This window comes from Notolepis coatsorum, assembly GCF_963971535.1.
Source record: "Notolepis coatsorum genome assembly, chromosome: 11".
NCBI lineage: Eukaryota > Metazoa > Chordata > Actinopteri > Aulopiformes > Paralepididae > Notolepis > Notolepis coatsorum.
In genome coordinates, this window is record NC_140175.1 from 22,773,217 (window position 1) to 22,790,336 (window position 17,120).

At 41.5% G+C, this 17,120-nt stretch overlaps 1 protein-coding gene across 2 annotated transcripts in view; it reads left to right on the plus strand.

Annotated features, from left to right (window-relative positions):
• The first annotated feature begins 115 nt into the window (after positions 1–115).
• Positions 116–17,120, plus strand: part of nup188 (nucleoporin 188) — a 44,212-nt gene continuing 27,207 nt past the window's right edge. Inside the window, exons 1-15 of one of the 2 annotated variants that reach the window (XM_084324031.1) lie at positions 116–142; positions 968–1,022; positions 1,278–1,351; positions 1,455–1,539; positions 2,132–2,212; positions 2,393–2,437; positions 3,097–3,189; positions 4,173–4,292; positions 5,258–5,469; positions 13,851–13,965; positions 14,752–14,952; positions 15,440–15,529; positions 15,907–15,984; positions 16,085–16,204; positions 16,344–16,470. In XM_084324031.1, the coding sequence (XP_084180157.1) occupies positions 117–142; positions 968–1,022; positions 1,278–1,351; positions 1,455–1,539; positions 2,132–2,212; positions 2,393–2,437; positions 3,097–3,189; positions 4,173–4,292; positions 5,258–5,469; positions 13,851–13,965; positions 14,752–14,952; positions 15,440–15,529; positions 15,907–15,984; positions 16,085–16,204; positions 16,344–16,470 (1,522 nt within the window). In that variant the 5' untranslated portion in view covers position 116. The remainder of the gene's footprint in view (positions 143–967; positions 1,023–1,277; positions 1,352–1,454; positions 1,540–2,131; positions 2,213–2,392; positions 2,438–3,096; positions 3,190–4,172; positions 4,293–5,257; positions 5,470–13,850; positions 13,966–14,751; positions 14,953–15,439; positions 15,530–15,906; positions 15,985–16,084; positions 16,205–16,343; positions 16,471–17,120) is intronic. The other variant, XM_084324032.1, reaches the window with a different exon arrangement.

Sequence of the window (17,120 nt, forward strand, 5' to 3'; positions counted from 1 at the left end):
TAAAGATTTTTTTAGTAAACAATAATTTATTTGTGATGAATAAAAATATTCCTGTACGTTTACACCACGTGACGGGTGTGCGTGTGAAGCGGCCAATCACACGGCAGGGGGAAAAGATGGCGGACTCGGAGATGTGTGTCAGGTAAGCTAGCTAACTTTTGTGTCTTACTCGGGGAGATATAACACGTTTAAAATAGGGCAAAGCGGGTGTCATAGTGTGTTTACGGGTTTGCGATATATGCGTTCGGTGTATCATAGTATTGGCACGTTTGACGTTTGAGTCCAATCATTCGAATGTATTATTAGCTGGTGGTGGTAGCACCGAGTTAGCTTAGCATGCAACTGGTCGCTCCGTTTGAATGGCTGTGTAGCGCGGCGGGTGAACCGCATGACAACAACTACAGCACAGCGTGTCCTGGAGGCAGCAAAGATAACTAGCTGTCTGGCCATGCTGCTATTTAGCCCAATTCGAAGTAGCATAAATATAGTATCTCGGAATTAACGTACTTGTAATTTATATTAAGTACCGAGGGGTGCCTGTTTTGTCTTTGTTTGTTGGCTACAAGCTAGCGGGCCAGCTCAGCTGGAGCTATGATGAAGATGACATCCTGATCCTTTCACAGCTGATAGATTGATTGATTGATTGATTGATTGTAAACTTTATTAACAGATTGCAGAATGGGTACAATACAGCTCAATACATACAACTGTTAAGGGTATGCAGACCACCAGAGAAAGACTTTCGTCTTGTTTACATCAGGGTCCCCCATTTTCAATTCATCATAATATATATGACATACACGACATACAGATAGACAGTACTGCTACATCTATACATTTATGACATACCATCGCATTGGCTTAGTGAAAGTAGTGTTGTCATGTTGGTGAACGTATATGAGCATAATTATGTTGCTTACCGTTATCTAACGATAAGAACCTTTCCTATGAAACCTTTTCCTCTTAGGAGCAGTAGAGAGTTATGGACCATATTGCTTGGGAGATCTGCATTGCGAGAACCGGTAGGTCTTACCTGGCTGTTGCTTGTATAATCATCATGGATATTTTGCTCGCCTCTCCCAATGGGGAATTCTTCTTACTGTACTCAATGATGTCATGAGTACCAGAGTGTGTGGTGTCAAGTTCATTGCCACAACATTTTGGTGCTTCATGCGTTGCTACGCTGCCCAAAATAACCATGTTGTTGACACCTCATATTGGTCTCTGTCCCTGCGCTGCTCTGTCTCTCTTACATGGTCAACCTTTCACGAACAAAGGCTCAGATCGATGCAGAACTCAACAGACACTGGGAGAGGCTGCATCAAGGACTGAGTTACTATAAACCACCCAGGTATAACTTTGCCAAGATTTGCTGTCACCAAAAAAAAACGTATACACACATTTAGAACAACACAAATCACCACTGGCACTGACACATTGTCCCGTAATTACAGCTCCTCATCGGCGGGGAAGGTTAAAGCCAACAAAGAGGTGGCCCAGCCGTTGAAGGATTTCGGTCTGCGGATCAGCAAACTACTGGTGAGGATGGAGTTTGCTGGCTTGTGTAATGGATATTATTTTGTGATCTTCTCTTTCCCATTTTGATGGTGTGTATTAGGGATGGGCACAAGTGGCACAACTCACAAACGTACTATTCGATATAGTCACTGGGAACCAGTGAGAACTATTCGATTGCTAATCGAAAATCGATTATCGATTGAATGTTATGCCACCTGGCTAGCTAGTGAGCTGTACCCTGCATGCTGTTCAGCGGTATGACAGTTAATAGGGTCCCCTCTCGATACACTACACGTTGTTGTAGGTGCCGGTAAAAACAATATATATTTTTTTGAGACTAAACGATATTCGCATAAACTGATCAATTTATTATAATTTAACTACTATTCGAATGTCGACTCGATGACTATGCCTAGTGTGTATATTATGATGTGGTTCATGACTATAATTAAGGGGGAAATGGAGTTTCCTGGGTGCTAAACTGTTCAGTGACACAAGTATAATGACTTCAGTTAAACCCATTTTTTTCAAAAGCAACCAGGAGGCTCTTTTCTTCATTTGGCCTGCTGATCTTCCCTTTGAATCCTTTATGACTATGCTATACTTGTTTTAGGGTCTTGATGAACAGCAGAGTGTGGACATTTTGCAGTGTTATTTGCAAGAGGATTACAGAGGGACCCGTAACTCGTTGAAGGTAGGTGTGTGTGTGCGTGTGCATGTGCATGCCCGCCCATTTGGAATGGTAACCGTTTAGCTCTGTTTGAGTTATGTTGAATTTGAAATGGCACATATATTCAGTTTATTACATTCATGGATCTATGGATATGTTAAGTGTGAACGATGCTGTAATGAGACAATGCTGTTTTCTGCACAGGCTGTTCTACAGGATGAGAGACAGAGCCAATCACTGCTACTGAAGGTCTGTGAAGTCTTGATAAGTCTTTCATTATGTTATAAGATAACTCTTGTGTTTACCTGTGACGTTGGTTATTTTATCCATCATTTGTTTCACAACATTCCTCACAGATGGATAACGTGTGTCTTTGTACATATTCCTCACAGATGGATAAAGTGTATGTCTTTGTGTGTATTCCTCACAGATAGATAAAGTGTGTATTTGTGTATATTCTCCACAGCTAGATAAAGTGTATGTCTTTGTGTGTATTCCTCACAGATAGATAGTGTGTATTTGTGTATATTCTCCAGATAGATAAAGTGTATGTCTTGTCTTTGTGTGTATTCCTCACAGGTAAAGTGTCTTTGTGTGTATTCCTCACAGATAGATAAATTGTATGTCTTTGTGTGTATTCCTCACAGATAGATAAATTGTATGTCTTTGTGTGTATTTCTCACAGATGGATAGTGTATGTATTTGTGTGTATTCCTCACAGATAGATAGTGTATGTATTTGTGTATATTCTCCACAGATAGATAAAGTGTACAGTGTCTTTGTGTGTATTCTCCACAGATAGATAAAGTGTACGTCTTTGTGTGTATTCTCCACAGATGAAGTGTACATCTTTGTGTGTATTCCTTACAGATAGATAAAGTGTATGTCTTTGTGTGTATTCCTCACAGATAGCAGACTATTACTATGAGGAGCGTCTGTGTCTACTCCGATGTGTCCTCCTGCTCCTCACATACTTTCAGGATGAGCGACATCCCTACAGGGTAAGAAGCTTCTCTAAACCAGTAGCGCAGTGCTTTTGGCATACACATCTTTTCACTAAGAAAACATTTAGGCCCTGGGCCAAATCGTTCTTGTCTAGTCTTGTACAATATGATGATTCGTGGCTGTTGAGCTCTTGATAAAGTGAAAATCAAAATGAATAATGAAATAGTCATCATAAATCTAAAGGCTAAAAACAATCAGCCCAAAAACAAAAACGTTCTAAAATGACTACATAAATGTGATGTGAGGCTTTTTGGGGTATTACAAAAAAAAAAAAAGCATTATGGTTTTAGTTGAGGGGAAAATGCAACAGGAAAGGGTTAATTTAAAGAGCTCTTAACGATTTCCATTTTGATCAGACATTTAAGTATACTCAAATTGAAGTTAAGAAATTTACATTCCCAACAAATAAGATAAGATATTCCTTTCTTGATCCCCTTGGGGAAATTCAGGATACTGAAAATATGCATTGAAGAAGCTCACATAGAAGAAGCTCACAAGGACCCTGCAGCCATGGTTAAAGGCATTTTAGGCTCTTCCCTTGTACAAACGAGATTTATTTTACGAGTCCTTATGTAGCCCAGTTTGAATACAGCTTGTGGTTTGTGACGCCTCAGTAGAAAGATAGTGAAAAGGTGCTACAGATAACATTCAGCCACTAGATGTCGCACTAGAGCACCAGCATGTCATTTATCCAATCGGGTGCATTCCATGTGGGGGAATGGGAAGTAGGGGGGATACACTCATGCAATATGTAAACAACAACATTGATTTTGGACCTGCAATTTTTTTTTTAAATAGTTTATTAATGAATCAAAACAAATTTGAGGAGAAAGCAATACTTTTATTCCGCACCTTTCTAAAAGCTCTATAGATGTTTTTATTTGTATATATAAATGATTACCGGTACATTTGTATCTATAGCACCTTCAAGTCCGGTATGATAACAGTTGAATGTGTTTGCGTGTGTTTGTCTGTGCAGGCAGAGTACTCCAACTGTGTAAATAAACTGGAGAAGGATCTGGTGAGCAACTACCAAGCCCAGTTTGAGAGCCTGTTCAAAGCAGAGGCACCAACATGGGAAACCCATGGAAACCTTATGGTGAGAATCTACTGATAAACGCGACAGTCCTTCTAATATGACATCTAATCTAAACCCATGGAAACCTTATGGTGAGAATTATGAGGTTTTATTTAGTTGTGGCTTTATTTAGTTGTGAAACATGGGTATAGGTTTTATTTAGTTGTGGCTTTATTTAGTTGTGAAACACAGGTATAGGTTTTATTTAGTTGTGAAGCACAGAGGTATATGTTTTATTTAGTTGTTAAACAGGTATATGTTTTATTTAGTTGTGAAACACAGGTATATGTTTTTAGTTGTGAAACACAGATGTATAGGTTTTATTTAGTTGTGAAACACAGAGGTATGTTATTTAGTTGTGAAACACAGGTATAGGTTTTATTTAGTTGTGAAACACAGAGGTATATGTTTTATTTAGTTGTGAAACACAGAGGTATAGGTTTTATTTAGTTGTGAAACACGGGTATATGTTTTATTTAGTTGTGAAACACGGATGTATGTTTTATTTAGTTGTGAAACACAGGTATATGTTTTATTTAGTTGTGAAACACAGGTATATGTTTTATTTAGTTGTGAAACACAGATGTATGTTTTATTTAGTTGTGAAACACAGGTATATGTTTTATTTAGTTGTGAAACACAGTTATATGTTTTATTTAGTTGTGAAACACAGGTATATGTTTTATTTACAGGTATAAGACATTTTGTCTTCTACACCATATTTATTCTAATACAACATCTTAATTGAAAACATTACAAAATGAAAATATAAGTCACACCTTATTATTTGAAGGTCACTCATAATTATGAAGACACAGGACATGACGTTATTATCGGTGACTACATACATAGCCTAGTTTTAGATGTAATATCGTATGTACGGTAGTCAAGTTGACGCCTCCCATCACGGATGTTTTGTCTAAGCACCATAATGACGATGTGTCGTCCAGAATACGTGAAGTTGACTTCCTGTTTCCCTGCGTCAGACGGAGAGGCAGGTGTCCAGGTGGTTCCTCCAGTGTCTGAGGGAACAGTCTCTGCTGCTGGAGATCATCTTCCTGTACTACGCCTACTTTGAGATGGGTCCCTCTGACCTGCTCAGCTTCACCAAGATGTTCAAAGAGCAGGGCTTCGGCCTGCGACAGACCAACAGGCACCTAGTGGACAAGAGCATGGACGCCTTGGTCGACCGCATCGGGTAAGAGCACTGTGCGCGTGTGTGTGTGATGGTGTGCTAGGAAGCTGGATGATGTGTTTTAATTGATTGATTGATTGATTTTTATTGTGGAGTAAAAGACAGCATCCAAGGGATAAAAACATGAGAAAGTGCAAGCACTTATTTCCACCATGGTCCCTGATTTTGGACATGGACATACATCATAAAACATAGAGCATCATAATAAAACGGAGCATCATAATAAAACATAGAGCATCATAATAAAACATAGATCATCATAATAAAAAAAAACATAGAGCATCATAATAAAACACGCCCTACCCTCTCCTTCCTAGACGTGGCTATTCTATAATTCACTGGCTAGCCATTTCTTTGTGGCACGTCTAAAGCTGCCCCCCTCTTCAATGTTTTTCAGGGCCACTGGAAGCTTGTTCCACTCCAATGCCTCAGAATTTGTGCCCATTAGTGAGTTGAATATGTTGCAGCCTTCGTTATAATAGTTTCAAAGTCTTCGCTATAATTGTTTCTTCAAGAAAGATCTTTTCACCATTGTCTCGAGTTTAGATATTTGGTCCACATTCTGAGATAAAAGAATTCCCCAAATGCTATTTGCTGTGCTAAATACGTACAACTTACTAAGTTCAAAACTACATTACCATCATCTTTTGATAAAGCTTCAGGCAATACTATTCTTCATCTAGCTAGTGCTACACCTTAATTTAATTGAGCTGTAATTAACGAAGCACAAGGCTCCAGTGGCCTCCCGGGACGTCACTAGAGGACACATTCAAACTAATTAACTTCAGTTACTCTCAATTAAAATGCATGTTTGCAAGACTGATTACATTTGTGAGGTTATGTGTGTGTGCTTTGATTTTCATTAAACGTCACAGGTTGGGCTGCTGTTGGGTGAAAACCTTGTATCTCCAACGTTGGGGACTGGTTGTATATGTTGTTTACATGGTTCTGTTGTTTACATGGTTCTCTGTTGTTTACATGGTTCTATATGTTGTCTACATGGTTCTGTTGTTTACATGGTTCTCTGTTGTTTACATGGTTCTATATGTTGTTTACATGGTTCTCTATGTTGTCTACATGGTTCTCTGTTGTTTACATGGTTCTCTATGTTGTTTACATGGTTCTCTGCTGTTTACATGGTTCTCTGCTGTTTACATGGTTCTCTGTTGTCTACGTGGTTCTCTGTTGTCCAAGTGGTTCTCTATGTTGTCTATGTTGTTCTCTTTTGTCTACATGGTTCTCTATGTTGTCTACATAGTTCTCTGTGTTGTCTATGTGGTTCTCTATGTTGTCTACGTGGTTCTCTCTGTTGTCTACATGGTTCTCTCTGTTGTCTACATGGTTCTCTGTTGTCTACATGGTTCTCTGTCAGGGTTTGAAATTAAGGGGGACTTGGGGCAAAATGCCCTCGAAAATCAGTTAAGGGGGGCAAGAAAAGCCCCAGACAGTTTACTAATTATATATATATAATTATATATATGCTCTACAGTGCGAGCATTCCACTCATATTTGCCCCTAATAATGTGTGCGAACCGGAAAAATCATTTACTCGCAGTGTGCGAGTGAAGATTACAAACAGCTCCGCTGTTAATAGTTCAGAAACTACAAGTCCCACATTCCACAAGGCACAAACGTAGAGTTTCCTGCGGTGACGCGGCTGGTTTCATGCGAGTGAAAGGAAATGAGAACACAGTACACGCTGGAAAACAGTCACGGTACCGGCAAGTTATACATTCAGAATCAGACAACGCAAAAAATTCAACCAGCCATGAAGCCCATTCATTTTTATTTTGAGCAAAAGAGAGACGAGGAGAAAGAGGAATCCGGCGAGGCAGCTAATGTTACTGAGGCGGATAACGTTAGCGAAGTTAGCACATACACGCCAGTGACTTTGGTGGTGTGTGCTATTGCACAGATGTGTGTCCCGTTTGCACACACACATACACACACACGCACATAGTAAGCCATCACTGGGAACGCTCAGAGGAAAGGGCGGCTGAGAATATCTGTCTATCTGTGTGTGTGTGTGTCTCGCTCCTTCTCCCTCTCTACATATCACTCTCTATCTCTCTCCCTCCCTCTCCTCGCTAGTTCTCTGCCTGTCAAACCCGTTTGAGAAGTGTCGGGTTACACTATGCCTACGTCCCCGACACACACGCAGTCAAGTTTGTGTGTGTGTCCCCGACGAGGGAGAGCGATGGCGCACACACATTACACACACTTCTGCAGTCCTTCCCGCCGTCCGTCCATCTCTCTCTCGCTCATTCTCTGCCTGTGAAAACCCGTTTGAGGAAGTGTCTGGTTACACTGCACTTAGGGCTGTAACGGTACGCGGATACGTACTGTACCGCCTCAATGTGGTCCTCCGGTACAGTACACGCTGTGCACCGAACGATTGCAACGGTATGGAACCTTTTTTTGCGGAACTTAAATCCCCCCGGCCCTAATATAACATGCACAACTAACCGGATGTTGTTTGTTCCTCCCACACAGCGCGCAGCTACACTGAACGATAGCTGTAATTCAGCATAGCATATTAGCCCGTATGTCGAGTGCAATACTAACTGACCAGCCAGAGCCATGTCATTGTTCAACTTTATCGCAAACTTTATCACGCATTTGAAACGGCATCACCCGAATGTGAATATCACTGGTACACGGAAGAAACAGATCCTAGTGCAAACCCAGCTCCCCGCTCCCCACTCCAAAGCAGCATCTCGCTATTAATTCAGACCTGGCCAAAGCAATAACAAACGCCATAGGTGTTTTTATAGCAGCAGATCTGCGACCATACTCCGTTGTCGAGAACACTGGGTTTAAGCACATGTTAAAAGTAATATAGCCCCGCTACCTAGTTCCCTCTCGTCCGTATTTCAGCCACCAAGTCATACCAGCTCTATAAACTAGCCCCTTTCGTGACTGTAGCAAGCCCTGCCCCTGTATTCAAGCAGGGCTTGCTCATGAAAGGGGCTCTGTATAAACAAACACACGCTACAGTTGTCCAAGGCATCTGCTATATAATAATCTTCAGATTTACTTTTAAGTGGTATTAGTAGGTTACAGCAGTAAGCATTAGTTTGCTCAGTAAATTATGGCCAATTTGTTTTATATTGTTTAATACAGTTAAATAAATAGATAAATGAAAAAATAAAAATCCCCCCCCCCCCCCCCCACTGTACCGAAAATAATACCGAACCGTGACTTCAAAACCGAGGTACGTACAGAACCGTGGATTTTGTGTACCGTTACACCCCTAACTGCACTACAACCATAGAGGGGGCGTTACTGCAGATCAACGCTATGTCGACGTCACAGAAACCGTCAAATCAGAACAGTTTAGTTGAGTGAGGGAAGATCTCGTGAACTCGAGACTAGACTGATGAGTCAATATGGTAATTAGAGATACAGACCCATTGATACTAACCTGTATTACTATAAAACCATGCTAAACACAGAAAAAAGGCATTTATAATGCATGTCTCCTTTAAATCAACTTTCCAGCCCCCTGTCAACTGTCAAATGATGTCAACTGTCAACCTGAATTAACATTCAGTATTCAATATGGTCTGATATTAACATTCAGTATTCAATATTGTCTGATTCAATATTAACATTCAGTATTCAGTAGGGATGCCCCGATCGATCGGCCACCGATCGTTATCGGCCGATACTCAGTATAAATATGCAATCTGTGAATTCCGATAATGAGTCATATTCGCCGATGGCGGAAACCGATCAAGCGAAGCTCTCACTCGCTGTCTGTCTCAGACACACACGACCTGCAAACTGCCGCTGCTCCTCCTCCCTAGCCCCGCCCGCCCCCGTGTAGAGTTTGTAAACAAAGAGGACTGCTCGAGTCTGTAGTGCATTCAACCTGCGCTAACGTTAGCTACCTAGATATCGTTACTGTTTAAACAAAATTACCCAGTCAACTATTCACGTTTAGTAGGCATTGTCTAACGGTATTTAGCCGGCTAGCTACCGATAGCTCCTGATATCAACAAATGATCCAGAAAGTCTAGTAGTCCATGTTCATACCTCCGTTAGCTTGCGTTAGCTTGTGTTAGCTGACGTTAGTTTACTGTTCAAAACGAAATGTCCCATTGAACTAAAGTTCTGTCTTAACGTCATCTAGCCGGCTAGCAGTAGCTACAGATAGCTCTTGATATCAATGTCTTATAACATTGATTTAATGCGTATTCGAGCTGAGGGCTTGCTGAATGTGAAATGACCAAAGCACAGTAATGTTACCAATAGGGTCCCGCTGCAGCGCCGGAGAATCCTTTTTGGAGCTGGAGGCTACTAGAGTACACACAGACAGTGGAGCTGTTTGCAGATAGCGAGCATTTTGACTTAAATGTGGTGGCGATGTCTCGCAGATAATACAAGTACAAGTCTAATTATATAATATATATATTTTATATAAAAAAAAAACTTTTTATATAAAATAATTTTTAATTTCTTTTTAATCAAAAACAATCGGTATCGGATCGGTAACGGCCGATATGGCTCACGACGATCGGTGATCGGTATCGGTGGCAAAAAACGTGATCGGGGCATCCCTAGTATTCAGTAGAACAGCTAGCTAGCTGTTGTGGACACTCACCTTTCCACAGCAAAACGGTAGGCAAGGCACCTTGGTTGAGAAATGCAGGTTTCAGTCTATATCCTGTCTCAAGATGCACAATGAGATCTTGAGAGAATTAGAATTGAATATAATTGAATATAGAACACAAATGTTCTAGAATGTTCTATTATTATGACATCGTACTGTGACATCACAAATGTTCTAGAATGTTCTATTATGACATCATATTGTGACATCACAAATGTTCTAGAATGTTTGATTATGGCATTTGAATAAGCCTGTTTTTGGGATTCAAACTTCGTCAGGGTTCTTCGAACGGACGTTCGAAACTTCCGTTTTTAATTAAAACATTTTAATTTTATTTTTTTTAATACATTTTATTTTTATTTAATTGTTTATATCCTCAAACTAAATCCTCAATTTGAATAAAGTGATTAATCTGATTAAATTAGTATTTTTTTCTTTTATTATTTTGTTAGTGATGTAATAAAAAATAACACTTGGAACAAAAAAAACGATAATATACGATTGGTAAACACTGATGAACCAAAACACTTAAAAGAAAACTGGATGAATTATTATAATATGTGGTTGGCACTTCTTTATCGTTGCTATTGTAGATAACTGTGGCAATTCTAGAGTTAATACATGTAAAAATGTTTATTCATTGTGTGTGTGCACTGTGCACAAGTGCACATCTAGGGGCAGGGTGTAGATTTGGTCTCCCTGATGTTGACTCCTTAGCCACAGCCTTGGGTTGTTTAATACTGGACGAGTGTTTCATAACGGCCGGTGCGTGGGCTGGTGCGTCTCAATGTCCCGGGCTGAATTTGGTTGTAGCTGTAACAGAATAATTGTATTGACTATTAACCCTTTAATCGCCGTTGACGCTTTTCAGCGTCATTCCCCGCCATGCTTATTCTGCCGATGATATCAATATTTCAAAAATCTGTGATCGAAATCATATTTCTCCCCCGGAGACATTATATGTACTGGTGAGCCCCTGTCAACTCTCTAACGGTTCAAGAGCGCCATCTGGTGGCCGATCGGCAGATCGCCCAGGGCATAAACGGGGAAGTGGACGCTGGTGCTCATTTCAATTTGGTCCGATCACTCGCTATAGGTCCCGGGACTCGAGCTCGACACAATGGATATCGATCCGTTGCCAATAACTCGATAAACAACATGATTTGGACGTATACCGGTATACTATTATACAACCTGGAAATGGATCGGGTATTTCTATATCCCATAATAGAAAAAAATTCTGTTCCACGCTCATCTCCCAACGGCGCGAGGAAGCTACGGTGAGTTTCAGCGTTATTTTGTAATGTCTTCTATACTAACTGCTCCAATGATCATATCACCCACACTAGATGAATGATATAACGTTGCTCACAGAATTATAAACGACCCCCCCCCCGCCCATCTGGTCATCAGATCATACGTAGTAACTTCTAGAAGTACGTCCATTTGAAATGTTTTATCTCGCGCCGATTGCTATCAAACTGTATACAATCATCAATATAATGCATTTGGGGCTATAAATCACGTTCTGGAGAAAGCTGCAGAAAACGATAAAAACATACTTTTTTTTCTTTTATCCACTTTTTCTCCTATTTTTCTATATTTTCTCCCATCCCAATTTCGTATCATCCAATTCAACCCTCCCCTGTCACGAACGCTGTTTCTTGCCTCCCACAAGCCGGCTGCAATGTGGACTAAGTCATACATAGCACAAGTCCCCTCCGGTACTTGAGGTAACAGCAGTCGCATCTTTTCACCTGCGCAGCTCGATCTCTCAGTGGCGAGGAGTAACGCGTGGGAGGCTCACGCTGCCCCCGACACTTCCTGATTCTACTGCGCAGGCGCACCAACCGACCTGTAGGAGTCGCTGTCCACAACGCCCGATCGGCCCCACCCATCAGTTTCCCACCCCCTAATACGGCCAATGTGTATTAGTATGAACGACCAGCTAAACTGAAAGCAATGTGGAGCGCTGGGCTCGAACAGGCAAGCCCAGCGTCTCCGTCATTCGTGGCGAGTGCCTTGCCCACTACGCCACGTAGCCGCCCACGATAAAAACATACTTATACTTTAGACCGTATTTTAGTATGAATATGTGAATGAAAAAGTATAACGTTGCTACACCCTGAACAATAGATATAGGACTTTGAATGGGTCATGGTAATGTCAATTTAGCAATACAATTTAAAAAGTTATAGCCCTGCAAAGAAGGGGAACTTCTCCATGTTAAATACGGCTGGCGAGGGATGGTAAATTATGAATTTAACCCCGGCGATCAAAGGGTTAATTAACTATTATTCAATAGCATCTCAATCGTGACAAGACTACAACATACAAAGCAGCTTGACAACTGATATCCTTTGCGTCTAGTAGGCATGGGCCAATTTGTGATTTTGGTGGTATGTGCTATTTGCACAGATGTTTATCCCTTAGTATGCACACGCACAGTATAATATGCATGTAATAAATAGTTTGTTAATAAACTCTGTTACTTGAACAATTTTCACTGTGCTCTTAAATTTCTGTGTGCTCCTAAATCTTTATTTAGATTTTATTTATTTAAATTAAATTTAGGAGCACATTTGCTCCTTGGGGAAAAGGTTAGCGTAGAGCCCTATATATGGAGACATTAACATTACGTTATCAAACATAGGGACGAAGACTGTAAAAAAAAGTGTCGACAATGTTTTATAATCTTTGTTAATTTTCATCAAAATAATGCGGTGCCCCCGAAATACAAAAAAAGGCCCCGAAAATCAATTAAGGGGTTTTAAATGTCTAACCCTGTTCTCTGTTGTCTACATGGTTCTCTGTGTTGTCTACATAGTTGTCTACATGGTTCTCTATGTTGTCTACATGGTTCTACATGGTTCTACATGGTTCTCTATGTTGTCTACATGGTTCTACATGGTTATCTATGTTGTCTACATGGTTCTCTGTTGTCTACATGGTTCTACATGTTGTCTACATGGTTCTCTATGTTGTCTATGTGGTTCTCTATGTTGTCTACATGGTTCTCTATGTTGTCTACATGGCTCTATGTTGACTACATGGTTCTCTGTTGTCTACATGGTTGTCTACATGGTTCTCTATGTTGTCTACATGGTTCTCTATGTTGTTTACATAGTTATCTATGTTGTCTACGGGGTTCTGTATGTTGTCTATGGGGTTCTGTATGTTGACTACATGGTTCTCTATGTTGTTTACATAGTTCTCTATGTTGTCTACATGGTTCTGTGTTGTCTACATGGTTCTACATGGTTCTCTATGTTGTCTACATGGTTCTCTATCTTGTCTACATGGTTCTCTATGTTGTCTACATGGTTCTCTATGTTGTCTACATAGTTCTCTATGTTGTCTACATGGTTCTCTGTTGTTTACATAGTTCTCTGTTGTTTACATAGTTCTCTATGTTGTTTACATAGTTATCTATGTTGTCTACGGGGTTCTGTGTTGTCTACATAGTTCTATGTTGTCTACATAGTTCTCTGTGTTGTCTACGGGGTTCTGTGTTGTCTACATAGTTCTCTATGTTGTCTACATAGTTCTGTATGTTGTCTACATAGTTCTATGTTGTCTACATAGTTCTCCGTGTTGTCAGCAAGTTTCATGACCCCAATGTATGGCTTCAGAAATACATGGGTGTCGATCTGAAAATGAGGTTGTTTTTCCTAATTCCTAATAAACATGGAGATATGAGGGTTTTCACCTGACGGCAGTGGGGCATGCAATGACTTCATTCTCTCACTGGGGTTTGTGTGCCGTGCAGATACTTCAGCTCTCTGATCCTGGTAGAAGGAATGGACATAGACTTCCTCCATAAGAGTGCTCTGGAGGACTGTACCGAGCAGCACCAGTTCTCCAACACGCCGGACATCTGCAAGGTTAGACTCGACACTCTGAACACTGCATGTTGCCATTCAATCACACTTAAAGGGGCATTTGGGCCAGATGTTTAACGTGAATCCTATTGTTCTTTTGTGAGGAGGACATGTGATAATAACTGGACATAAAAACTCCCCAGCGTGATCTGCGTCTCGAGAGCTTGGCTGCATCCAAGAAGCGCTGGCTTGATGTCACCTGGCACACGGAGAGCAGACCTCTAGTGAACTGCAGATGGGATTTCCTCAACTATTCTCAGCTGTCCTAAGGCCAAACCTGAGGAAAGTTGAAGAAATAATTGAGGAAATCGTGTGTGCAGTTCATTAGAGGTCTGCTCTCTGCCAGTTTCTTGTAGGGCTGATGCAGGCAACCTTTCAAGACGGAGAACATGTGGCTCACACTCACAACAGAATGATAGGATTAAGGTTGAAAATTGCTGAAGTGGTCTAATGGTATCAAATAATAGAGGAAAGCCTTTATACAAGCATATTTGCTAACATATTCTATCCCTCTCCCTCTCTCTCTCTCCCTCCCCCCTCTCTCTCTCTCTCTCTCTCTCTCTCTCCCCCACCCTCTTTCTCTCTCTATCCATCTCCCCTCCCTCTCACACTCTCCCTCTCTCTCTCCACTCCCCCTATCTATCCCTCCCCCCTCTCTTTATCTCTCTATCTCTATCTCTCCCCCACCCACCCTCTCTCTCTCTCTCCCACCCTCTTTCTTATCTCCCCCTCCCTCTCCCCCTCCTCTCTTTATCTCCCTCTCTCCCCCCCCCCCCCCCCTGTATCCAGGAGATGGATCAGCTGCTGTTGACGTTCGGGGACATCCCCCACCACGGCCCCGTGCTGCTGGCCTGGGTCCTTCTGAGGCACACGCTGAGCCCCGAGGAGTCCAGCCTGGTGATCAGGAGGATCGGCAACACCTGCCTGCAGCTGGACGTGTTCCAGTACATCACCATCATGCTGCAGGGCCTCGGGGGCTCCGGGAACAATGTGAGACGAGAAGCACACTGTGGTGTCAGTGATGATGAGATACACAGGGGATCTGCCAGGCTTTAATAATATTAAATATATGAAATGTTTTTGTATTCAAGTCGTTTTTTGTTTCGTTTGGGAGCTTGGTGCGTCTGGCGAGAGCTTGTATGGAACGCGCAAGAATTTAAATTGGCGCGCAAGTGCAGCCGCCAGTTCAGTGTCGCTATATTTTTTTTTTGCCAGTATGTAAGTGGTTTTAAAAAGTCTTAAATTGAACTAGTTGAAACCTGCAGATACCCTGATACAGTTGACTTAAGTCTAATTTTGTACTGATTAAAATATATATCACTGTATTTGCCCATTATTCACAAATGGCACACAACATGGAAAGTGCACATTCTATCTTGTAATATCAAATATTAATCTCACACAAAGAAAATGTATTGTTGTACTGTATTGCTGTCTCTCTCTCCCTCTCTTAATGTCTCTCTCTCTCTCCCTCTAGTGCACAGCGAGCACAGCTAAGATGTGCGTCTATGGCCTCCTTTCATTTGTCATCACCTCCTTTGAAGAGGAGACACTGGGCAGCCAGCAGGTACAGATGTGCAGTCAGTTATTCCATTGATGTTATGAAGGAATACTATATTATTCTATTCTAGCTTCGGTTTTATTATTATTATTATTATTATTATTATTATTATTATTATTATTATTATTATTATTATTATTATTATTATTATTATTATTATTATTATTATTATTATTATTATGTATTACTTTGTTTGGTTTCTAGGCTATTAAGTTTAGGTTTAATTTCTTTCATCAGTCGAACTAAACGTGTCTGAAAAGTCTTAAAAAGATGAATCATCTTGTAAGTTTGAGCGTCAGTTCTGATTGATCCCGGGTCGGTCCTCTGGCGGTACTGAAAGGAGGCTTTGACACTAATAGTTTGACTATGCGTTGCTTCCGCAGCACCTGATCAACGCGGCCTGCGAGGTCCTCTCCGCTCCCACCCTGGCAGAGCTCTTCTGGGAAACGGTGAGCAGAAATGTATTAAAACATTCTCAGGGGGGAAAGATTTCTTTATTCAATTTAACAAAAGAGATTTATTCCATCAACTTCTCGCTTGTTTGTGTAATTCCTCACCCAGAAGCCCAACTTGGGATTGGGAATGATCCTAGACGGTGCTGTCGGAATGTTCCCTCACAAGACGGGACCCCTGTTACAGCTTCTCACTACGCTGCTCTCGGACAAGTCCACCGCTAAAAAGGTATTTTACACACTCACACACACTGAATATAAAGAGCATCATGTCCACCTCATGGCTTGATTAAAACACACACACTAACACACACCTTTGTCTTGTCTGATTGAGAGATGACAATATATTCCTACCTCTTGTGTGGCAGGTCTACACGTTCCTGGATAAGATGTCCTACTATACAGAAGTTTACAAACAGAAGCCCAATGACATCGTCTCTAGTGATGACGAGACACTGTGGAGGAGGCAGACACCGAAACTCCTCTACCCTCTGGGTGAGTTCCCCTGACACCGAAACTCCTCTACCCTCTGGGTGAGTTCCCATGACACCAAAACTCCTCTACCCTCTGGGTGAGTTCCCCTATCACCGAAACTCCTCTACCCTCTGGGTGAGTTCCCCAGACACCAAAACTCCTCTACCCTCTGGGTGAGTTCCCCAGACACCAAAACTCCTCTACCCTCTGGGTGAGTTCCCCAGACACCAAAACTCCTCTACCCTCTGGGTGAGTTCCCCTGACACCGAAACTCCTCTACCCTCTGGGTGAGTTCCCCTGACACCGAAACTCCTCTACCCTCTGGGTGAGTTCCCCTGACACTAAAACTCCTCTACCCTCTGGGTGAGTTCCCCTGACACCGAAACTCCTCTACCCTCTGGGTGAGTTCCCCTGACACCAAAACTCCTCTACCCTCTGGGTGAGTTCCCTGGGCTGCTTGTCGCTGAAGTGTGACTGATTTGTTTACAGTACATGCCTTATAGCTTGGAGGAGAGACTCAGGTTCTCTCTGTATACAATTCCACTTTGTGCACCTTGTTCTGTTATACAGTATCTCACAATGAGCAAAAATGACGTAACAGTATTTTATTTGTATTTGTTTTGACAAACATGTCATCACAAGGGACAATGATGACCTGTTTTGTCGCTGGC